Here is a 25,086-nt window from a genome sequence, read left to right as displayed (position 1 = left end):
CATTTGTGTGTGTGTGTCTGTGTGTACTGTATGCACGTGCTTGTACCCAGATGTATACTGTGTAATGGTTATGTAATTCATGGCTCCATCGTTTGAATTTAGACCATGAGAAATTCTTCAAATTGGTGAGTTTTATTTCAGTTATGAATGTAATTATTTTTCTTTGTTTCCTTATTTCTGTGTGTGTTTATGTATGCTTAATTGACTCGCTCCTACATATACTATTTACTGATTGTGCAAATTCACAAGCCCATGTTCTTAATTTAGACCATAAGAAATTATTGAAATTGATGAATACTATTTCCATGTTATGAATGTAATTACTTTTCTTTCTTTCCTTATTTGTGTGTGTGTGTGTGTGTGTGTGTGTCTGCTCGTGCTTTTACCCAGATGTACTTTGTAATGGTTATGTAATTCACGGCTCCATCGTCTGAATTTGGACCATGAGAAATCCTTCAAATTGATGCGTATTATTTCCAGATGTGATTGTAATTATTTTTCTTTCTCTCCATAATTTGTGTGTGTGCCTGCACATGCTTGTACCCGCATATACTGTATAAAATGATTTGCCATTCACTAGTCCATGTTCTTAATTTAGACCGCGGGAAATTCTTTGCAATGGCTGAATATTATTTCCAGTTGACATATTTTTGTATTTAATTTTCTTTCTTTCCTCAACAGGATGTATGATATGCCTGGGTCGAAGTAACTACTTCCGGTTCAACCATCCCGAGGAGGCCCAGTTGATGAAAGCTATCCTTCCCAATACGCGAATCAGTATGGTGCCCATCAATTTTTACCCGGGTATGTGTAATGTAGTGTTTCCTATTATTTATATTTGGTTTGTGTTTGTTTTGGGATGTTAAATCATTTAGTTTTTTGTTTATTATCTATTTTGATTTTGCTTTATATTCTCGAAATAAGTTGGTTTTAAGTTATTTGTATTTTTTTTTTATGGTTTTAGTTGGTATGTGTTTATTTTTGGGGTTGCATAATGTTTGGGTGGGTTGTTGGTTATGTTTATTATTTATTTTTAGATTACTTCATATTCTCCAAATAAGCTGGGTTTAAGTTATATTATGTTTGAATATTTTGCATAATTTTAGACAGGTAAAGTTGGGTTTGTTTATTATTTACTTGTATTTTGCTTAATATATTTCAAAAAACTGATTTTAAATTTTATTGTTTCTATTTTTGCATCGAAACAATCAAATCACAATGTATTTCTTTTTTTATTCAAGAAGAAAAAAAAATTCATCTTAATTCACGATTCAGTTGATGATATCCATTATATTTCATTTCTTTATTAGTGATGCATTCAAGTGATGCTTATTATTATTTTTATACGATTTCGACTCTTTTCGGAGGGTGGAGGGAGTTCAACAACTCTCATTGATGGCTTGCATAATTGATTTGAGTATGTTTACTGCCATTTGTGGCCTCTGGAGTATTGCAGTTGCCACATCTTGTTGCCTTACATCAGCCTTTGACCAACCAGGGTTCTAATTTCGTGGACAGTCCCTTAGCCTCTGTTGTGTAGACTACCTTTTTACACTCCGGTTGTATTGCTTATTTTATTTTTCACATTTCACTACTTTTATCGGGTTATTGTTATCGTCAGTTTTTAGTCATTGCGTGCACTATTATTATTATTATTATTATTATTATTATTATTATTATTATTATTATTATTATTATTATTATTATTCAGATGAGCCCTCTTCATATAGAACAAGCTCATAGGAGCACTGGCTTGAAATTCAAGCTTCCAAAGAATATGGTGACCATTATTAAAAAATAACAGAAGGTAATGGGAAAGATAATATTGCTCTATTTTTAACTGCTCTTTTATTTCTTCACTTCGGGCAATCTGTTCTGTGAAAGCTTGCTAAGCAAGAGCATAGCCCCGTCCCAGAAGAGTATGCGCTCATTGTGACTTAATTACCATAACATTATCCTAAACTCTTGTAAGCCCGTGTACATCAGCGTGATCGAGATGTGTCGACAACTGTTGGAATTCTCCTGGGGCTAAACTGAATGCGTAAAACCCGCATTTGTATGTAACAAGACACTTTTGATATATTTTTGCACATTTCGTTGGGCAATACGTGTCAGTTTGTGTGTGTGCCTCTTGGTACTGTTTTTTTTTATTTTTTTTTTTGGTGTTTTGTTTTTCTTTCTTCTTGTTATTTATGGTCTAGGAGGTTTTGAATTTACGACGTGATGTGATATTGTCTGTGTAATATGTTAGCTAGTTTTGGTTTTGTGGGAATGGAGAAGTGTCAGTGAAGAATTGTCAAGAAATTGTAGCTTGAACATGGTGACAAGGGTTACTTTCTATGTTGTATGTATGTGTGTGTGTATGTATATATATATATATATATATATATATATATATATATATATATATATATATATATATATATATATATATATATATATATATATATATATATATATTATATATATACATATATACAGTATATATATATTATATATATACATATGTACAGTATATACACATATACACACACACATATATATATATGACTGTGAAATATTTTCTGTTAAAACAGAATTCCATCAAATATAAGGAGCCCATAAAAACGCCAAAATGTAAAAATAAAGGCTACATTTCAGAGAGCAACTGTCTCTCTCGGGCTCTTTACATATTTAATACGTACACACACACACACACACACACACACACACACACACACACACACACACACACATATATATATATATATATATATATATATATATATATATATATATATATATATTAATGTGCGTGTGTGTTTTGTTGCTCTGATGTTTAATATCAAAAATGTTCCTTTGATTCTGGATTGCATAGAAGCAATATTTTGGCTGTTTCTTAGAAGACCTCTGATATAAATAACACATCTTTTCAAATGTGTGACGCCATATTATATTTTCAAGACATACTGACATTTTATATTTGATGTAGATTTAGTAGAAGTAGCAGTATGATGGCGGAACAAAATTATTGAAAGAGATTGAGAATGACTAAGGAATTTGTTACAGAGAACTGTGGGATACCACTTAGAGCGTTGTTTACTGCAGGTTAAGTCCTGACTGCTCTAGTGGGCAGTGGCCCGCTAAACGAAAATAAACTGTATGTAGAATCTGGCTTTCTGGGTTTTGTCGAACCTTGTTAAAACTAATGGCGACGACGAGAACAAAAGACTGACGATGGTTTCTTAGCTTCATCTTGTTAAGGATATTTTCTGCTTTTTAGTTGTCTGTAAAAGAAAACTATTGTGCCGGTTTTGTCTGTCCGTCCGCACTTTATTCTGTCCGCACTTTATTCTGTCCGCATTTTTTTCTGTCCGCACTTTTTTTCTGTCCGCCCTCAGATCTTGAACACTACTGAGGCTAGAGGGCTGCAAATTGGTATGTTGATCATCCACCCTCCAGTCATCAAACATACCAAATTGCAGCCCTCTAGCCTCAGTAGTTTTATTTATTTACAGTTAAAGTTAGCCATAATCATGCTTCTGGCAACGATATAGGACAGGCCACCACCAGGCCGTGGGCAAAGTTGCATGGGCCGCGGCTCATACAGCCTTATACCGAGACCACCGAAAGATAGATCTATTTTAGGTGGCCTTGATTATACGCTGTTGCGGCTGTACAGAAAACTTGTTTTTTCTAACAACTCCCTGTTAAGTTCACGGTCTTTTAACCGTTTCCAAAAGAAATGATGCATGTTGTAGATAATTGAAATAATGGTGTATAAATTGAATATAAAGGGAGTGGACGTAAAAGACATGACAATAATCCTCTCACTTTTGACGCTGTGGCATCTCAGACAATCGAGTTCCTCGTTGGGACAGTGGGTTCCGTTCTCAGCTAGCACTCTGCTGGCCGCAAGTTCGAATCTCCGACCGGCCAATGAAGAATAAGAGAAATTTATTTCTGGTGATAGAAATTCATTCCTCGCTATAATGTGGTTCGGATTCCACAATAAGCTGCAGGTCCCGTTGCTAGGCAACCAACTGGTTCGTAGCCACGTAAAATAAATCTAATCCTTCGGGCCAGCCCTAGGAGAGCCGTTAATCAGCTCAGTGGTCTGGTTAAACTAAGGTATACTTAACTTATTTATCTCAGACAGTCTTATTTAAGAGGGTAGGTTGCGTCAGAATTAGGCTATCTCCAGAAAATGACAGATTCGTCACAATTCAAGATAAGTGGACGGAATTAAGACGTGTCAAGGCAACCTTCATTTGTTAGTGAGGGTTCACTTTTTGAAATAATAATAAACGCTCGCTTTGGAATGGAACGAAGACCATAGGGACGGAGGAGTAGTTTTAGTAGATATAATTTGTGTGAAGTATGAGGTAAGAGGCTCTGTCACTCTCCACCTTATCGTAGTCGTTATCGAAAATTTGGTGTAAACACTTTTATCGGGAAAACCGAAAAGAGAAAAGAAACATACTAAGAAGAAAAATTGTTGGGAACTTACAAATAAATGCAAATGAACATAGAAAATAAATCTTTAAACTAATTAAGCATCAGATAAGAATGAATTCATTGATCATAAGCCTCAGAATAGTTATGCAGTTCCTCTATAACCCCGTATGGGGGTTAGTGCCGTCAGTGCACCTCATGCGATGCACTGTAGGCATTATTTTAGGTTCTTTGTAGCGTGCCTTCGGCCCCCTAGCTGCAACCCTTTCGTTCCTTTTACTGTACCTCCTTTCATATTCTCTTTCTTCCATCTTACTTTCCACCCTCCCCTAACAATTAATTCATTGTGCAACTGCTTTGAGGTTTTCCTCCTGTTGCACCTTTCAGACCTTTCTACTTTCAATTTCCGTTTCCGCGCTGAATGACCTCATAAGTCCCAGCGCTTAGCCTTTGGCATATATTCTGTGTTCAGTTCAATTGATATATTAACTGCTAGGAGTATTGTTTTGTAGCTTGGGATGAGGTTGCTAACCCCATGTCGTTCGCCAACTTGGCTGCGACCCACTACAGTCGATCGACTATCAGGTGTACAGTTGACTGCTTGAGGTACCCGATCCACAATGGGACTCAGCAGAGGACGCGTAAATTGTTTTGATTCCAAAGACAAACTCTCTCTCTCTCTCTCTCTCTCTCTCTCTCTCTCTCTCTCTCTCTCTCTCTCTCTCTCTCTCTCTCTCTTAGTATGATATAACAAATGTACATACAAAGACTTTGAGAGCATAGCGAAGCCAGGACAGAGAGAGAGAGAGAGAGAGAGAGAGAGAGAGAGAGAGAGAGAGAGAGAGAGAGAGCGTGATAATAAACAGATGTTGTTTTCGTGAAGGAGGTGCGACAAAGCCTCGATTAAGGCTTCATTGACGTCACTGAGAGAAGGCTCCGATAGGTTGTGCTCTTTATGATGATAAGGTTCGTGTTCCGGAGTTGTTTTAATGACCCGTAGATACGTCAGTGGTTTTCAGTGCCAATTAAGTCAAATGTGTAGTTAAGAACTGGCCAGGGCAGTTAATTATTGAATCAGATTATCACCCATTCAGTTTAATTATCCTGAAAACATTTTTTATTAAATGCCTTAAGAATTTGTCGGGGCAAATAATTATCGGTTTAAATTATAACCCATTCATTTGTTTAGCCTGTAGGCGTTTAATTATAATAAAATGGAAGCATTTCTTATTCGTCTTCATAGTTACTGCTCTGGCCTCAAGATATCCACTGTCATTCAGATGTTTGTCATTATTTTGATGATCCAGTTTGATTATTCATCACTTTTACTAAACCAATTGGTCTTGTCTAAATCATAGGGGTATAAAATTTCTCCCGTTCATCATTTCTATTAATGATAATGACACTCGAATTGTGTCGAAACCATTTCTGTTAAGGTTTCGACACAATTCAAGTGTCATTCTCAAAAAACAAAGCCTTCCCTATTTTAAGAGGCGAGTTTGGCCCTGCTTCATCGGCCTGGTCGTTTTCCACCCATCTTTAGGTTTCATTCCTATAGGCCTTTGCCAGGTAAGGACATCGAGTTGCCCCTTCCCGTCGGCCTTTGCATGGAAAATAAGTAAACGGGGGTGGGGCTCTAGGGTGTCATGATATATAAACGGTATTTAAGATTGTATTATTATTATTATTATTATTATTATTATTATTATTATTATTATTATTATTATTATTATTATTCAGAAGATGAACCCTATTCATATGGAACAAGCCCGTAGGGGCCACTGACTTGAAATTCAAGCTTCCAAAGAATACGGTGCTCATTAGGAAGTAAGAGACGGTAAAGAGAAATACAGAAAGAAAAAATCAATAAACAGATAGAAATGTATTAAAATGCAGGGAGAATAGCATTGGGGTAAAACACCTGAAGCTTACATTTTCTTATTAATGTCAGAGCTTTCATTCCTTTTGTCATGGCTGGATCGGTTATTGGAAACCTGTTCTAAAGAGAGAGAGAGAGAGAGAGAGAGAGAGAGAGAGAGAGAGAGAGAGAGAGAGAGAGAGGTTCTGCTCCTCACCTTGTCAAGGCCCACCTCCTCACCAACGTGGGCTGCCCGGCTCGGTCATGCTGTGACCCGGCCGTTGAAAGTCTCCAGTGATGTTAGCCGTGACTTTCTGAATTGCACTTGGTGTGCCAGATCAGGTTTTCTACTGCGTCCTCTTTATGATCTCAGAGCCGACCTTTAAGCATGAGTTATTGTTCATAAGGAAAAAATTAAGAAAACTGTATAATTTCTTATTGGCAGTGTGTAGGGTAAACTTCTAATTTCTTAGGTTTAAGGCTGCCAGTGCAAACTGATAAGAAAACTATAATTTCTTATTGCCAGTACGTAGGGTTGGTGTGTAATTTCTTAGGATTGAGGCTGCCAATGCAAACTGATAAGAAAACTCCAATTTCTTATTGGCATTATATGAGGTAAACTTGTAATTCATTAGGTTTGAGGCTGTGAGTGCAAACTGATAAAAAACTCTTGATTTCTTATTGACAGTATTTATGGTTGACGTGTAATTCCTGAGGTTTGAGGCTGTGAATGCAAACAGTAAAGAAAACTCTAATTTCTTATTGACAGTATGTATGGTTGATGTGTAATTCCTAAGGTTTTAGGCTGCGAGTACAAACTGACACACGGTCTATCTTACCCAGGATGTGATATACTGTGGCATTTAAGATTGTAGTCGGGGATAACGACAAACAATACCTCTAAGTATAAAGGACCAGATGGTATACTAGGAACTGTGCTTTCCTTGACTTTGTAAAGGTCAGAGGTGTAAGATATCGCATATGCTTGCCCTGGACTAAGAGAGAGAGAGAGAGAGAGAGAGAGAGAGAGAGAGAGAGAGAGAGAGAGAGAGAGAGAGAGAGAGTTCCTTTTTAAAAATAGCATGCAATGAGAGGGCCCTAGTAAAGAAGCAATTATTCTCCTTACATGCTAAACCACATAGCAATACAAAAGTTAAAAAAACTGAAAATAAAAAAAAAGAGAGAGAAAAAACTTGAGAGAAAGTCGTTGATCTGAAGCCTCCTGCCCACCCAACACCTACATCGGGGCATAAGCCCCGTAGGGTACAGAAACTTCAGCGGTATTTGATGCATTTCCTTTTGGTGAAGTGCACGTTTTATATATTCTTAATTACTATGACCTTGCAAAGTTAATTTACTGGTTTTGTATATAACGAATACATTTTATTTCCTTCTGCTTGAACTGTCTTTGTGAACATATGGCATGTAGCTTTTTATTATTATTCACTAATGTATTAAGTTGTTGTTAAATATAATTCAAAATCCAGTATAACTCAGCTTTAAGCCATTGCTTTGTTCATGTGAGAGATAATTAAAAATCCAGTATAATTCATCTTTAAATCATCACTTTATGTGAACCCTTAATAAATAAACATGATGTCAATGAGACAGCAATTCAGTTGTAAGTCCAGCACATCGTTTTAACCAAAGGGTCATGGCAGCAGTATTATAGGAAGTTTGATCTCGTGGTCTGTTTATCGCAACGACTCTCGAGTGTTTTGAAACCTTTTGTTGTCTCAAACAGATGTTCTTCTCCTCTAGAAGGCTGGGGAGAGGTGGGGGAGGGGGGGAGGGTTGGAGGACCACTTTTGTACAGCGCTGATGAAGGTCAGCCCACGTCCTGGGCTTTTTAGTGAGCTGGTAAATGATTGCATTGTGCAAAGGGGTTGCATCTGTGAGGTTTTTGTGTGGGTGGGAGGGGTTGATTGCGGGATTTTGTTGATGTTTGGTAAATCTGCTAATTGCTGTGATTTCTCAACGGTCTATTTTTTTCTTGTGTGTTAGTTTTGTTGCTTTTATTTGGGAGTATTTTTTTTTTTTTTTTTGCTGACGAATAATTGGGTTTCGTTAGTAGGCTAATGCAATCTCCGTCCAGCTGTTCCGAGATCTCAAGTAATGGATTTGGGTATAATTGGTCAATAGATACTTGATGATATATGATTGAAACGTATGTCGTGCCACTTTTATTCAAGATTTATCTCAAGAATGATTCTCTTAAATTGCATAAAAAATATATATTTGGTTATATTCTCGTTCATTATACTTTTACCGCGACGTTTTTGTAATATTCATCATTGCAAACATCGCAAGGACTTGTTAAAGTCCAGCATTAGCGAATGTGCTCAATGTAGACAAATGTTCAAAAGCATAAATAATATTTTATTCGAGCAGATCCATATAAAGAACATAGGCGTATCCTTACAGATGGCAAGTGGGTGGGACTCTCTCCCTTTCTTTCTTCTCTTTGCACCTAAATTTCCTCTGAGAATTATCTTGACATTCAGCTACATTCTATATCAGTCGATTTCATTTTGTTGATTTTAATAAAAACTCTTGTGGAAAGCAAATACATATTAGTGTTAAGAACGTGGGGACTAGTGAAAGACCTCATATTCTTAAGAACGCCATTTTTAAGACTTAAAGGGTCTTTGAATCTTGAAACCAGTACTTTGTGTCTTTAAGAATAAGTAAGGAATGGGTCTTTGAAACCAGTACTTTGTGTCTTTAAGAATAGGTAAGGGATGAGACTTTGAAATAAAGTATTTATTTTTAAGAATAAACACGGAGGAATGGGATTTATGTGAAACCGTTTTGTATCTTTAAGAATAAGTCAGAAATGGGTCTTTCAAACCAGAAATTTAATAATATATATGATTTAAGTCAGAATGGTTCTTTGAAACCAGTTGTTTTGTGCATCTTTAAGAATAAGTCAGGAATGGGTCTTTGAAACCAGTACTTTGTGTCTTTAAGAATAAGTAAGGGATGGGTCTTTGAAACCAGTACTTTGTGTCTTTAATATTTTTAAAGGTTTTTGTGCATAAAGTATTTATTTATATAAATAGAATATATAGGCGAAATATTATATGTATATATTTTTGGTATCTGTTGTGTATGACATAAATTATATTATGAAATTTAATAATATATATGATTTGATTAGAATCGTTCTCTGAAAAGAACCGTTGTTTTAGTGCATGTTTGAAATTTGGAGGAATCAGAAATGTTGTGTTCGTGAGCAGTTGATTGTTTTCAAGCATTCATTGTATTGATTAATATTTTTAAAGGTTTTGATGTACTCATATATATATATATATATATATATATATATATATATATATATATTCGTTATGTGTGTGTGTGTGTGTGTGTGTGTGTGTGTGTGTGTGTGTGTGTTTCACGGGACGGTGTGTATATATATATTATATATATATACACTGATAATGATATATTATATATATATTGATATATTAATGAGAGAACGTTCTGTGGTTTTAATTAGCTGTAGAGGATATAATACAATCATCCATTTCTCATTTCAAGTTTTAAAATAAAAATAGATTAAAATATGACATACATTAAAAAGAAAATCAAAAGTTTATTGTACTCTCATCAAATAAATACATATTGCTTCATTAGTTTCCATTTTTTTCTACATAGTTTGAAAGGATTTAAAAATCATATTTTTTACACATTGCTTCATTTGTTTCAATATTTCAACTCTAATAGCTTGAAAGATGCAGAGTTATGGGCTGCTTTGCCCGTTCAAGAAAGAATTCGCTGTGGCAGATAATGATTTTCAAGTATTTGAAACAGTATACTCGTAGGTGGCTGGGCCCCTCCGGACATACCTCAGCAAACCACCTCACCCTCACCATCCAAAGCATGTTGGGCGATGCACGCCCCACACACACACACACACGCTCTCTCTCTCTCTCTCTCTCTCTCTCTCTCTCTCTCTCTCTCTCTCTCTCTCTCTCTCTCATTAAGATTTTGTAAAATTTTCGTAAAAAGGGTTGGCAGAAGGTGAAGAACCTCGGTGATAGTCTCTCTCTCTCTCTCTCTCTCTCTCTCTCTCTCTCTCTCTCTCTCTCTCTCTCTCTCTCTCTCTCTCTCCATACTCATATTTCTTCTGAAGGTTGTTCGTTTTAATTTTTTTTTTATTTGATGGATATCTCATTAACTTCGAACAGATCTGCGAATATAAGCATCTTATATACAGTATATAAATATATATATGTACTGTATATATATATATATATATATATATATATATATATATATATATATATTATATATATATAATTTTATAATTTTTCTCTCTCTCTCTCTCTCTCTCTCTCTCTCTCTCTCTCTCTCTCTCTCTCTCTCTCTCTCTCTCTCTGACGACTTTGTAACGTTTGATGTTGTGAAGAGTAATGCTGTAATGATCATTTGGTTCTGTGCATTGTTGATATTGTAACTAAGGGAGAGAGAGAGAGAGAGAGAGAGAGAGAGAGAGAGAGAGAGAGAGAGAGAGAGAGAGAGAGAGAGAGAGAGCATTGCATCAATACCCGGTTGACTATGTGGTAACTTCCTGTGCCATTGTCATGACAATTTGGGGAATGCAAATGGGTATGTATTTTACGATTGACCTTGTTGGGCCATACATAATCATCTGTCACATTAATTTTTTTTTAAACTAGAATGAAAGTAAAAGGATGTGACCTGGTAATAAGTCTAAAATGCTTTGTATTGTAAAGCAAGAAAAGGTGTCATATTAGATATAGCAAAGCAGGTTACATGAATATTACATTCGCGTGGGGTTTGATATTTATGGTAAGGTAGCCTAAAAGGGTTCTTTAGAAAATGACAAGTAATACTGTACTATGGATTTTTATATATAATAGAGTTTAAAGAATTTACGTATGCACAACTTTTAATCTACAAATTTGAGACAATTTTTTTACTTGTTGCAATAAAGTTACGATACATTTTTTATATACTAATGAAATATAACCTATGTTCAAATGAATACATGTCAGTATAAAAAGTATTTAATCTATTAATTTTATGTATTTTTAATTACGTCAACTTTTTTATCATCATAGAGAATTTTTAAAGGATATTAACGTACTTTTCTATATACACGCATGTTTATATATATATATATATATATATATATATATATATATATATATATATATATATATATATATATATATATATATATATATATATATATATATATATATATATATATATATATACACAGTATATATATATATATATATATATATATATATATATATATATATATATATATATATATATATATATATATATATGTATATATATATATATATATATATATATATATATATATATATATATATATATATATATATATATATATATATATATATATATATATATATATATATTATGTATGTATATGTGTGTTCAGACTTTTTTTATCTGTTTAACAGTTACTGAAGGCCATTGAATATCTGTTATGAAAATAATATCGATTCCTTAAAAGGAATAAACGCAACGGCGAGTTCTTTGACCAGCTCGTAGTTCCCAGAAGCTATTGGTCTCTTTTACCTCGTTAATTTAATTGGTAGGTTTGTTATTATCACCTGAGGAGAGAGGCCTCTGACACAGTTTCTCTCTCTCTCTCTCTCTCTCTCTCTCTCTCTCTCGAGCTGAAGCAGATGGAGGTTATGTTGTCCAAATGGGGTGATGAAAGCGATTTTTTTCAATTGCAAAATAGTAGTAATTATAGTAATAGTATTATTAGTAGTACGATAATTATTTACCATTTTTATCTACAGTTGATGATGATGATGATGATGACGATTATTATTATTATTATTATTATTATTATTATTATTATTATTATTATTATTATTCAGAGGATGAACCTTATTCATATGAAATAAGCCCACAGGAGCCATTGATTTGAAAATCAAGCTTCCAAAGAATATGGTGTTCGTTTGAAAGAACATAAGGTAATAGGAATTACAGAAGGAAGAAATCAGTTATTAAGAAATATAAAAGATAAATTAACAAATTAACAAATAAATAGATTAAAAATATAAGAATATGTAATTGATTATTTTCCCAGTTTTATTTTATGAGGTATTTTCTCTATGCACCCTGTACGTTCGCTTCATTATGCAATCACCATCATCATCCAAAGTTTTTAACCTCTCCACGAAACACTAAACGCCATCTGTTGGAAGTCGTCGTTACTAGGAAAAACGTTAAAACCGTTAAAAAACGTTTGAAAGTTGCCAAGCACGATTTCGTCATTGAAATAAGCATGAAATTAGGCCAGGTTTCTTCATTATAAAGTTTAAAGAAACTCTTAGATTCAACCAGCCTTGTGCTGGCACGGGCTCTTGTTCTTCAGCAGCCAGTAAAAAAGAAACTTAAAAACCAGGTTTCTTGACTTTAGTGATTTTGAAAGATTCACGACCCAGAAATTTAAAAGGGATCTGTTTGTAGGTTCGAGACCATGTTTATAAATTGGTTATTATTCTTAGAAATTCGAGACCAGTTTTGTAATTATAATGAAGTGGGAGTTTCTAAATTGAAACAAGCTTTGAATATTTGAAGCCACATTTTTCAACTGGAATGAGCTGCAAGGATTGGAGATCACGTTTGTGAATTAACATAGTTTTAAAAGTGTTCGACGCCAGGTGTTAGAACTAAATTGAATACGAAGGTCTGGTGACCTTGATTTGAAAGTTTTAAAGGGTCAGGTTTTAGGATCTGTGGCGAAAGGTCCTGTGATTAAGTTGTTTAATAGGAATGAATTTTAGTTTGCGGACAATTGTGTTGAGGATGTTGCACAATTGGAACCTCAGAAGCTCAAGCCAAGATGCAGTGCACTGCTACCCTGAAACAGTTTCCCGCACTTTAATAATTTTCTTATATTTTTATCTGCTTATTTATTAATTTCATTTATTTTTTATATTTTCTAATAATTGATCTCGTCCTTCTTGAGTTCCTGTTACCTTCTATTACTTATTTTAAACAAACATCATATTCATTGGAAGCTTGATCTTCAAGCCATTGGCCCCTACAGACCTGTTCTGTATGAACAGGGTTCATCTTCTGGATAATAATAATAATAATAATAATAATAAAGTTTTTACATTTTTTAGACCAGCTTTCGTGACTGTACTGAGATTTAAAGTATCTGGGCCCTTATTTATAAACTCGAGGAGGCAGTACCGAGTTTCAATCCCAACATTTTAAGGGTATGAGTCACGCGAGTGATGCCAGTAATTTCTCACTCCAGTGTGACATCATCCAATTCTAAAACGGCTTAAGTGCCCTTCTTGTCACACACAGGCATGATTTTCGCGCACCCACGTGTGTGAACGGCGCTCAGGTTTCGGTCAATCAGACTTCGTTGGTGTCGGAGGCATTATTTGATTTTGTTTCGTCGTTTTCAAGTGGTTATAAAAATGTTTTTGTGCTGTATGAGAACTTAGAGAGCTAATCACGGGAGTCACGTTGTTTGTAATTGTAAAACTTTTCTTTTTGTTTGTTTGTTTTCGGGGTTAGCTAAAGACATATGCAGTTGTTGTCTTCTCTCATGCCATGTTTCTTCTGTTTGTTTATATTTAGGGATATGTAAACATCTTGCTAATATTGCATTGATTTGTTGTTTTCGTTAAATTGACCTAGCTTACTAGCAGGGCTTTACATTATATACATTATATATATATATATATATATATATATATATATATATATATATATATATATATATATATATATATATATATATATATATATATATACTATATATATAGATAGATAGATAGATATACATACATATATATATACTGTATATATAGATAGATAGATAGATATAATATATATATATATATATATATATATATATTATATATATATATATATATAGTAATATATATATATATATATATATATAATGTATTTTCCCCATTTCCTCACACTTGTGAATACTCTCATCACTACAAGCCTTGAATTCTAGTTGGAATATGAAGAAACACTCCCCTCTGTGGTGGGATTCGAACCCAAACACTCTAGATAAAGAAACGTTACTGTGTAATTTACACTGAAAACCTTGACATTCAGAGGTCTACCTTACTAAAGTGACTGAAGTATCCATGCAGCTATACATGTGGTTCTCACCTATGACAGTCGTTTTTACTTAGCTTTAATTTAGCGAAAGTGAATCTCCTTCTTGGATCTGTCCAAACTTCCAGTCATCATCCTCATAAGTAAAAGGGGGAAAGACTTACACGTCTCTCCTGTAATAATCCCCGTAGGCAATTTAGAAGGGTCTTCTGCGGTGTAAGTTATAGCTCGTGCTGCTCCCCTCCCCTCCCCCTCCAACGCACTTCCTCCCTTCCTCCCCCCCGTGCATAGCAACCCATAGACCGAGCCAACGGCGGAAGTTAAATTGGCGTGTCTTTCGTAACATGAGGATGAAGAGGCCGCCTGCTGCTGCTGTTGCCTTCCCCAGCAGTGTAATGCAATATGACCGTGTTGTGAGGAAAACTAAAAATGTCAAATTTGGGGACATAAGTACCTCTACAATATAATAATGCACGGGTACTCTGTGAATAAAGTGTAGAGTGGTGTGTACCAAATGTACACAAGAATTACAATGAATTAACAGTATTTTATAAATATGTTTATACTACAGTTCGTTGTGTAATATGAGAAAGGATAAATACTAATGCTGTGCTGTTAGAAATGACTTTTCTGCTAAAGAAAGTAATAGTGATCTTTTAATTTATAGTTTTACCTTGTTGGTTACCAATATATCTTTTCGTTTTCAATATAGGCTTATGTTGCAGAACTACCCCAGAAATATATAGAAATTCCTCATTCATTTATGGTTTTATGATATATATTTTTGCATGCAATAAAGTCTTAAGCCTCCTTTACATAATAGTTCTCAAGACAAGGATGTCAGAATGACACAATTCACAATTTTCCTTTAACTGCAAGAGTTTGGGCTTCTCAGTTTTCCCACAAGTTCAGGAATGGAAACCACGTTTTCCCCTTTCTGTGTTTTTGTAAACTGCAAGAGTCTTAGTTTATTTATTTCAATTCCTTCTTTCTCAACTGGATAAGTTTGTCGTCAGCGGGATTGTCTGAATATATATTTCTTTATTTTTTCCTTTGTTCTAAGGGAGTGCAAAGTTCAGTTCTTTTCCCTAATAACTGTGAGAGCCTGAACCACTGATTTGCTCTTTTCATTTCGTGGAAAAGAGTGATATTTTGTTATTTTTAAACTTATTCTTATTGTCTTATATTTTTATCTATAGCAACAGTCGAAATTTTCCTGTTTCCTTTATGATAGCCAAATTGCAAGACAGGTATAAACCTTCCGTTTTTCATTTTTATATACTTTTTTGGCTGTACTCTCTCTCTCTCTCTCTCTCTCTCTCTCTCTCTCTCTCTCTCTCTCTCTCTCTCTCTCTCTCTCTCAGCTGCTGCAATGTGTGTGTCTGTGAGGCCCATTCTTTTATCCCTGTTTCCTGTAACCCCAAGGCCAGTCTTTGGGAAATCGCAGGGTAATTGAGCCATTGTTGACTCAAGTGGCTGATAGGACGCAGCTGATTACACGCATAGCTTTAATTTTTATTTTCTTTTTTGTTATTTTTCCCTTGTGGTGAAGAGATTGATTTATGGGACTGTTTTCGTACCTTTGATCTTTGCCTTGTTAAGGTTCTTGTTTGTTTTCATTGTCTTTTTTTGAGTTTTTTTAATGGTGGAATTTTAACACAAAATGTAGTGAGTGCAATCAGTGCATACCTATTTTTTATGAAATTTATCAGAAGGTGTTGGTGCAAGGGCGCTTGCGCGCACACACACACACACACACACACACACACACACACACACACACACACACACACATTTACACATATATATATATATATATATATATATATATATATATATATATATATATATATATATTTCACCCAATTCACTGGTATCATATCAAATTATTAAATCGCTAACTTATTTTTTACTCTCTCTCTCTCTCTCTCTCTCTCTCTCTCTCTCTCTCTCTCTCTCTCTCTCTCTCTCTCTCTCTCTCTCTCTCTCTGTGAGTGTGTGTGTGTGTCTGTGCAAGAACTGCAAGCACACATATTTGCAACTGCTTTCGTAACAATGGCGCATTCCATTTGGCCCGTTAAAAGATTTAAACTTTTCAGTATTTTTAATTAAACGTTTATCTTCATGATAGAATTTTTTCTTATATGCTGAAGAAACGGAAACTGATAATTAAACAGATAGAATAAAAGAATGTTAATTGACATAGTTTGATCTTTACAAAAAGAAATAACCCCAAGAATACCGTAAGTGTTAAATTCACGAAACTATATATTAAATTTAATCAAATTTAGGTCCAGTAATCTGAACTCGAGTCAGAGCTGGTGTTTGTCATATATTTTTATTCAGCGAACCTGTTTCACCAATCCGGTCTAGACCTGAAAGAAATCAATCTGGTCTAGACTTGAAAAGAAAAGATATCCCAACATTTAACCTTGTCAACACTTGTAAAGATATTTGGTTGTCATAGGATAGAGGTGCAGCCTTTTATTGCAGTTACCCCGGCTGTAATGATAGAAAACGGGTACGTGAACCTCACTATAGAGAATATGCAGTTTGGCTGCATTTGATGCATTTGCCTTCTTTTTGTAAATTTATTCAAAATTCTTTTATATGTCTTGGATGCTTATCCTGGTTTTTCAGTAGCTTTTATTTATGAAAGTCATTCTTGTTGCATTGTTTAAGGTACCTAGGCCTAAATAATTTATGATCTTATATTAAGCATTTTGTCACCACAAGATCTGTCAATCTAACTTCATTCCCAGTTCTTTTATTCAGTTTGAATTCTTAAATATATTATTTAAAAATTTTAGGTGTTTAGAAAACTTTTACGTAGGCAATTTAATACAAAGCTCTCACAATTTATAACGTACATTTTATACTGGAATACTAATCATCACGTGACCCACAAATTTGAATTGTTATCAACAGTTCCCATTGTGTTCATTCTTTACGAATTTCACTTTGTTAATGAGTCTCTGTCCATGGCGGGCACAACACATTCCTTCACGTTTCATTCTTACAGCTTCCTGTCTGTTTTCTATCGTGAATTTTCCAAGTTTCCTTCATTCAACAGTCTTTTTTTTTTACACTCCTTTACAAGTATTTTTTGTACAGTTGAATGATGATAATAATACTTTAATGTTATTAAATGCTCCCTTTGTCTCCTTCAACATATGTTTAATAACCTGTCATAATGCACAGTTGATATCCTACAACCAAGTTCCGCCTGTTTAATTATGTTGCCTCCTATATTCAACTCAAACTCAAAGCAAATAACTTCCTGGCCTTTTGTCATTACCCTACATTCTATCTTCGCCTTATTAATATGTACTCCTTTTTCCTCACTAGTCCTACTCTCCTCCCGTAGCGTATTTTACAGCTTTTGCTCTGTATGGGCAGTAGTGCAGTGTCGTAGTATACCCAGTGTTATAATGAATGAGTACCCACACCCACTCACACCACCCACATCATCTGCCTCCCTCATTGTAAAATCGCCATGCAGTGAGGTTATTTTGGGACACAACACAACCCTGTCACACCCTGCGTTTCCCGTTTTCAAATCTTTCTGCTACCTCTTGGTTGTGGGACAAGTTTTCTGTCAATCCAAAAACGTTGCTATTTAGTCCAAGGGTGTTTTATTCATCTCTCTCTCTCTCTCTCTCTCTCTCTCTCTCTCTCTCTCTCTCTCTCTCTCTCTCTCTCTCTCTCTCTCTCTCTCTCTCTCGTAACATTACACAGACCTCCAGATCGGTTAAGCAGCTGGGACATCGGTACAATAATAATAATAATAATAATATAATAATAATAATATAATAATCCATTTCAGACTTCGACAACGAATTAATAATAATAATAATAATAATAATAATAATAATAATAATAATAATAATAATAATAATAATAATAATAATACATTCATTGTTCATTTCAGACTTCGACTGCGAATTGATAATAATAATAATAATAATAATAATAATAATAATAATAATAATAATAATAATAATAGTATGCAGTGTCCATTTCAGGTGTCGACACCATAATAATAATAGCAGTAATAATATGCATTGCTCATATCAGGTTTCAATAACATAATAATATACATAATAGTAATAATGTGCATTGCTCATTTCAGGTGTCGACAACGAAATAACAATAACAGTAATAATAAGCACCGCTTATTTCAGGTGTGGACAACCCAGAGTACTTCCACATGGGCGGGGACGCTTCTCCGCCCAACGGCTCCCCCCTGAACTCTTCCGGCGAGACCAAGCCGCCCGTGCCTTCCCGGAAGGTCACGCCTGTCACCTCCTCCAGTCACCCCACCACGCCCACGAGCCCCTCGCCCGCCCACCCAGTTTTGCCCGGCCACCCTATAACCTCGCATCACTTTCCGTCGAATAAGGTCACCAACAACAACAGTTTGTGCAGCGGCGATAGTCAGGAGTTCACTGATAAGGTAATTGATGTTGGTTGTGAATGCAGTTTGGGTTATGTTATGGTAATTTGAGTTTACTGAGTATGTTGGGTTTATTGCTGACTCTTAAGGTAAAATATAACTTGTAGTGTAGTTCCCACAGTGAGCTGAATATTTTTTCTAGAAGTTTTCAAGAAGTTTAATTTTAGTCACTTAAAATTAAGTGTTTAATGTATTTTTTCTCATATTGAGGATAAATATATAATGGAAATCAGAACTTAATTAGTATTCAGATTAAGTGTTTAAGTGTATTTATTCACATAATCAGGGTAAATATATAATGGAAATCAGGACTTACTTGAATAGCATTCAGGTTTGTGTTTAAGTGCATTTCTTCACATAATCAGGGTAAATATATAATGGAAATCAGGACTTAATTGAATAGCATTCAGGTTATGTGTTTAAGTGTATTTCTTCACATAATCAGGACTTAAATATAGGTTATGTGTTTAAATTTCTTCACATAATCATGGTAAATATATAATGGAAATCAGGACTTAATTGAATAGTATTCAGGTTATGTTTAAGTGTATTTCTTCACATAATCAGGGCAAATATATAATAGAAGTCAGAACCTACATGAATAGTTTCCAGGATAAACACACAATATATGACAGAACGTACTTTACAGCTAGTAGCATTCCTGAAGATTTTATTTCCTTCTCCCTGATGTAGGTGTCGAAGTTCGAACACCTGTCCCAGACCAGAGAGTCCCTGTCACGCCAGGCCTCGGAGAAGTGGTCGGCCAAGGAAAGCGTCCGGAGCAACTATGGCAACAGCCACCATCACCACCATCTTCACCATCACTCCCGCGACGACACCGACAGCGATTCGGACACGCCTCCTGAGGTCAGGTTCCTACAATGAATATCCTTAATTATTAAAGTAATGCTGTATAAAGCATGTTGCTTTATAATTTAATATACATCGCCTCATGTCACGTCTGTGCTCAAAGTTTTCCATTAATAAGATCGTGGTAAACATAGTTGGATGTTTACCTTTGGGTAAATAGTTGAAGAAAAGTGTTAATTTCTGATGTTTTAAATATCCTTTGTTGATTAAGGTTATATAAGATAGATATATATTGCTTTTTCATTTAATAATATATAGCAAAAACTAATTGTATCTCTTGTCATGTTTGTGCTCAGGAATTGAGGTACGCCACAAAAATTTTTAATTATTAAGATCATAATCAATATAGTTGAATATTTTCTGACATATAAGTACCTTAGGTAAATTGTTGAAGAAAATTACTTAGTGACTGAAAATACTGTGGCTTGTGTTATGTCTGTGGTGATTAGTTGAGGTATGTACGTCACAGAGGCGGCTAATTTTTCATTTGTTGTATTATTACCAAAATCATAAAATTGATCATTGCATTGTAATTTTATGACCAAGAACATAGTTCATGATTTACTGACAAATTGTATAATCTAGAACGCAGACGAACCTTTTCTTGTTCGCTCAGTGTTTCAAGACAAAATGGCAAAACAAAACCAGCTGTATGACAAAACGAAAACTTGTTTTTATGTGGTTCCAAGAACACTGAAGAACATTTTCTTGTTTGCTCAGTGTTGCAAGACAAAAAGGACAAAACAATAAATAACCTGTTGTGTAACAAAACAAAACCTTGTTTTATGTGATTCCGCAGTAACAGAGTTTTGCCACATTTCCTATTTATTTGGAACTTCCTATTTCTTTCGTAATTCCTCGGTTCCTCCGCAGGTTCCTCCCCGCTCCGAAGGGAGAACTAACCATTCCACGACGTCCCCCGTGAATGGCACCGCAGGAGGCCGAGTTGCCCGCCCGAGGTATTTCGGGGAGTACATCTACACCAGAAATGAAATCGTAAGTGCCTTCTCTCTCTCTCTCTCTCTCTCTCTCACTTCAGGCGATAGCGTCTCGCTCCTTCTCGCTCTCTCCAGGTGATAAGATCTCTCTCTCTCTCTCTCTCTCTCTCTCTCTCTCTCTCTCTCTCTCTCTCTCTCTTCAGGTGGTAGTATTTCTCTCTTCAGGTGATAGTATCTCCTCTCTCTCTCTCTCTCTCTCTCTCTCTCTCTCTCTCTCTCTCTCTCTCTCTCTCTCTCTCTCTTCGGGTGATAGTATCTCTCTCTTTCTCTCTCTCTCTCTCTCTTCAGGTGGTAGTATTTCTTTCTCTTCAGATGATAGCATCTCTCTCTCTCTCTCTCTCTCTCTCTCTCTCTCTCTCTCTCTCTCTCTCTCTCTCTCTCTCTCTCTCTCTCTCTTATTCTACAGGTCTCCTTCCTTCCCTAGGTTTAGATCTGCTTTCTCACAGAGATTAGAACCGTGGTTTTTGCATGTAAATTTGTTATTTTACCGTGAATGGAAATTGTTATTACACGTTTTTAGATGAACATACCTCGCTTTAAAAAATGGGTTGCAAATTGACAATTCTATTTGGTGTTATTTGACAAATGTTTATTTTATTTTGTGAAATATGAGGTGTGGTGGTATGTCAATTCAACGTAGTCCTTATCATGTTGTATTCTTTATTATTATTTTTAAGAATTGTTCTTTACTTATTACCCCATCATTTGATTAAATAGTTTAAACATGAGACTTGTAGATAGTTTTATATATTTTCGTGTTGCCAAATTGCACGTAAACGTATACACCCGTTCGGGTAAAAAAAATTTTTTTTTTTTTCCCGAAAGCTACACGGTTGACTTGACACCCAAATTAACCTTCCAGGCACCCCCGGCCTTGGCCCCCCGCGCCCCTATAACTTCCCTACGCAGGAGCAACAGCGGATCTGCCGGAAGCTCCACGACGGCTTCAGGAGTCTCCACCGTCGTCTCCCCATCAGGCATGACCTTAGTCCACAACATGATGTACCGATCGCTACCTCCTCCCCCTCCGTCGCCCTCGTCAGCAGCGTCCACCAACACCACCAACACCCTAGGGCACAGCGTCACTCACACCCTGCACTCGCCGTCGAGTATGACCTCAGGGGCGTCTTCAGCAGCGACCTCCCCCACCACGAATGCCATAGTTCCTAGCACGTCCTCCTTGTCCAGGTTGTCCGGGCATTCAAGGGCGTCTTCCAGCGCCTCCTACGGCGGCGGAGGAGGAGGAGGAGGTCTCTTGGTTGGTTCCCCAGCGCCGTCCATGACTAGTTCGTGGACGCCGGGAGTCGGCCTGGGCAGCATAGGTCTAGGTCGCGACGGGGGTAAGACTCCGACCAGGTGTTCCTTGGAGGATTTGAGGCACAGCGAGTTGAGGAAACAACAGGTAAGGGATGTTGTTTTGTTTTTGTTGTTGTTGTTGTTGTTTTCTATTAAAAGAGGGACTCGTACAGTTCTTCTGAGTATTACCTTTGGAAAATAATTTTTCACTGCATTGGTTCGTTTGCAAGTTTTCTATCAAATCGAGTAAGTGAGACGATTATGTTTTGTTTTCCATAATGCGAAGTCTGACTTGTTGACCTTGCGTCACAATATCGCGGGTCAACGGATGGATAATTGTAGAAAAAGAATAATTTCCCTAATAGCATTTTATAGAAAATAATACACATTGAAAACACACACAAATTCACTTACAAAACTCAAAAACGGTTCTTTTGCATCGAATAAATCTTATTGAAATTTATGTTTACAAATTCGAATGTAGATTCTGTTTCATTGAGTTAATCATCCTGAAATTCGTTTTTATTTGTTATTTGTTTATTTGAAATCTAACTTATGGGAAGTAACTAGACGATCATTTGCCAATATTTGGAAGGGCAAATTAGGAGATTGTAGTCCAACGTGATTTTGATAAGTATATAACATAATTATAAATCCTTAAGGTTCGCTCATTTCCCGTGATTACGAGGTCAGTTAACAGATTATCAACGTAGATTATCAGCCTGACATCCTTAGTAACTTGGCTGGTATCTTAATCTGTAAGGTTTTATAATTATCTTTAGACGAGAAGGCAAGGAAACTAGCACAGTGAATAGTTATCTTATCGAATGACCCTTTTGTAATTTTATTTGGTTGTCTAGGAAATTACTTTGTTCCCCGTACGATAACTCTTAGTGTAAGATAATTTTCAACAGATGGGCAAACAAATAGCACTTTTAATTAAGATAAGGAGTTCATTAGGCTGCCCTTGAAAGATTACGAGATTATATTGTATCAGATTATTGCTATGTGGAAGGTCTCTTGAAATGTCGGTCATTGTTGGAAATAAGAGTCTGATTTTGTCAGTTTGCACATGTACAGTGTATCATGTACATTTTTATGTGTATATGTATAGTGTATCATGTACATTTTTCATATATCATCCAGGGTGTATCACTTTGTGCTGTAGTAATACATACATATTTTATACTCATTAATGTGTTGTGTATATATATATACATACATACATACATATGTATGCATATATATATATATATATTATATATATATATATATTTATATACTATAAGTATGTACTGTATGTATATATATATATATATATATATATATATATATATATATATATATATATATATATATATATATATATATATATATATATATATTAAAGCAACTCATCATATGACTGAGGAAGGGAGCAGGTACGACCAGCCACTGTTATATGTTATAGTTGGTGAGGCACCACCACCACGATGTCTGGCTCACATCAACAAAGGGGCGCCACCTATGTCAACATACCACACACAACTCACACCCATGACGGGTGGGGTGGGAGTGTGCAGGCCGCAGTACATGGGATGGGCGGGGTGGGTGAGTGGTGGATGTGAGAGGAGTTTTGGGGAAGGAGGAGGAATGAAATAAATAAAGTAAAAACGTGAAAGAGGGTGGTGAGAGACTCGAGATAAACAGTCCGAATGAAAGTAATGGAATGTTTTGTGTAGACTCCGTAGGCAGTTAATTAGGATAAGGCAGTTCAGTCAGCATACGGCCGATCAGCGCATGCGCAGTAGGAAGACTCTACGTATGAGAGGCTACGGTTTTTTATATCTAGGGGAAATACAAATTATTTTTAGAATTTGTTGTTTTGGATTAAATGAGAGAAGGATTATGCGCATTGTGAAAGCATATCTTATATAATTATAGGAATAAAGAAATTACCCTTTTATGTTGGACTAGTATGATTTATTAAAGAGCAACAGACAAAAATATGATTATTCAGGAATTATCCAGTGAGAGAGAGAGAAGAGAGAAAGAGAGAGAGAGAGAGAGAGAAGACAGTGTGAGAGCATGTCATATATAATTATAGGAACGAGAAAGAGAAATTATCCTTTAAATTCTGAATCATATTTAAAGAGCAACAGACAAAAATATGATTATTCAAGAATTATCCAGTGAGAGAGAGAGAGAGAGAGAGAGAGAGAGAGAGAGAGAGAATGATCACGATTGTGGGAATTGTGAAAGTCTCCTGCTTTAGAATGACTAGAAGAGATAATCTTTTGAAATTTGCATAATTTTGTTTTCATAGTGACAAGCAGATACAGTATTATGCTAGTTGTGATCAGTTTTCCAAGAGAGAGAGAGAGAGAGAGAGAGAGAGAGAGAGAGAGTATATTATCACTGCAGGTATTTGATTAAGAAAGATAAACATGATGATAAATTTTATTGACATGGCCGACAGATATTATGACAGATTTCCAGGGGAGAGAGAGAGAGAGAGAGAGAGAGGTACAGTGTGAGTCTGCAGGTATTTGTTTGAGAAAGAAAGATAAAAGTATTAAATATGAAACTTTCCTTTATTTTCGTCTAAGTGTGTCGGCTTCCTACGCAAGGGCGTGATCAATATTGTTCAGTATCCATGTTGCTTTCTTGCTCTTCCTTGTGTAAATCTGCATAAGAGAGACGATACTTATGTTTGTCAAAATCCAGGCAAAGGCAGTGGAATCAGTGTGTGGGCCACGGCATTCCTATTTTAGGTGAATTTGAGAAGGTTAAAAAGGGTTTAAAAAAACTTGTCCATTTTCAAAACTTTATGGCCTTTTATATGCACTGAAGAATGTCTGTATGTGTATATATATATATATATATATATATATATATATATATATATATATATATATATATTATATATATATATATTTTATATATATATATATTATATATATATATATATATATATATATATTATATATATATATATATTATATATATATATATATATATATATATATATATATATATATATATATTATATATATATATATAATATATATATATAT

At 35.2% G+C, this 25,086-nt stretch overlaps 1 protein-coding gene across 1 annotated transcript in view; it reads left to right on the top strand.

The window, feature by feature from the left end:
- Positions 1 to 25,086, top strand: part of LOC136855446 (pleckstrin homology-like domain family B member 1) — a 317,769-nt gene that overhangs the window by 124,633 nt on the left and 168,050 nt on the right. Inside the window, 5 exon segments of the mRNA XM_067132489.1 lie at positions 682 to 804; positions 18,595 to 18,866; positions 19,560 to 19,733; positions 20,610 to 20,732; positions 21,597 to 22,136. Of these exon segments, the coding sequence (XP_066988590.1) occupies positions 682 to 804; positions 18,595 to 18,866; positions 19,560 to 19,733; positions 20,610 to 20,732; positions 21,597 to 22,136 (1,232 nt within the window).

This window comes from Macrobrachium rosenbergii, chromosome 31, assembly GCF_040412425.1.
Source record: "Macrobrachium rosenbergii isolate ZJJX-2024 chromosome 31, ASM4041242v1, whole genome shotgun sequence".
Classification (NCBI taxonomy): Eukaryota; Metazoa; Arthropoda; class Malacostraca; order Decapoda; family Palaemonidae; genus Macrobrachium; species Macrobrachium rosenbergii.
The sequence above is the reverse complement of the archived record's forward strand: the minus strand, read 5'-3'. Positions and strand labels throughout refer to the sequence as shown.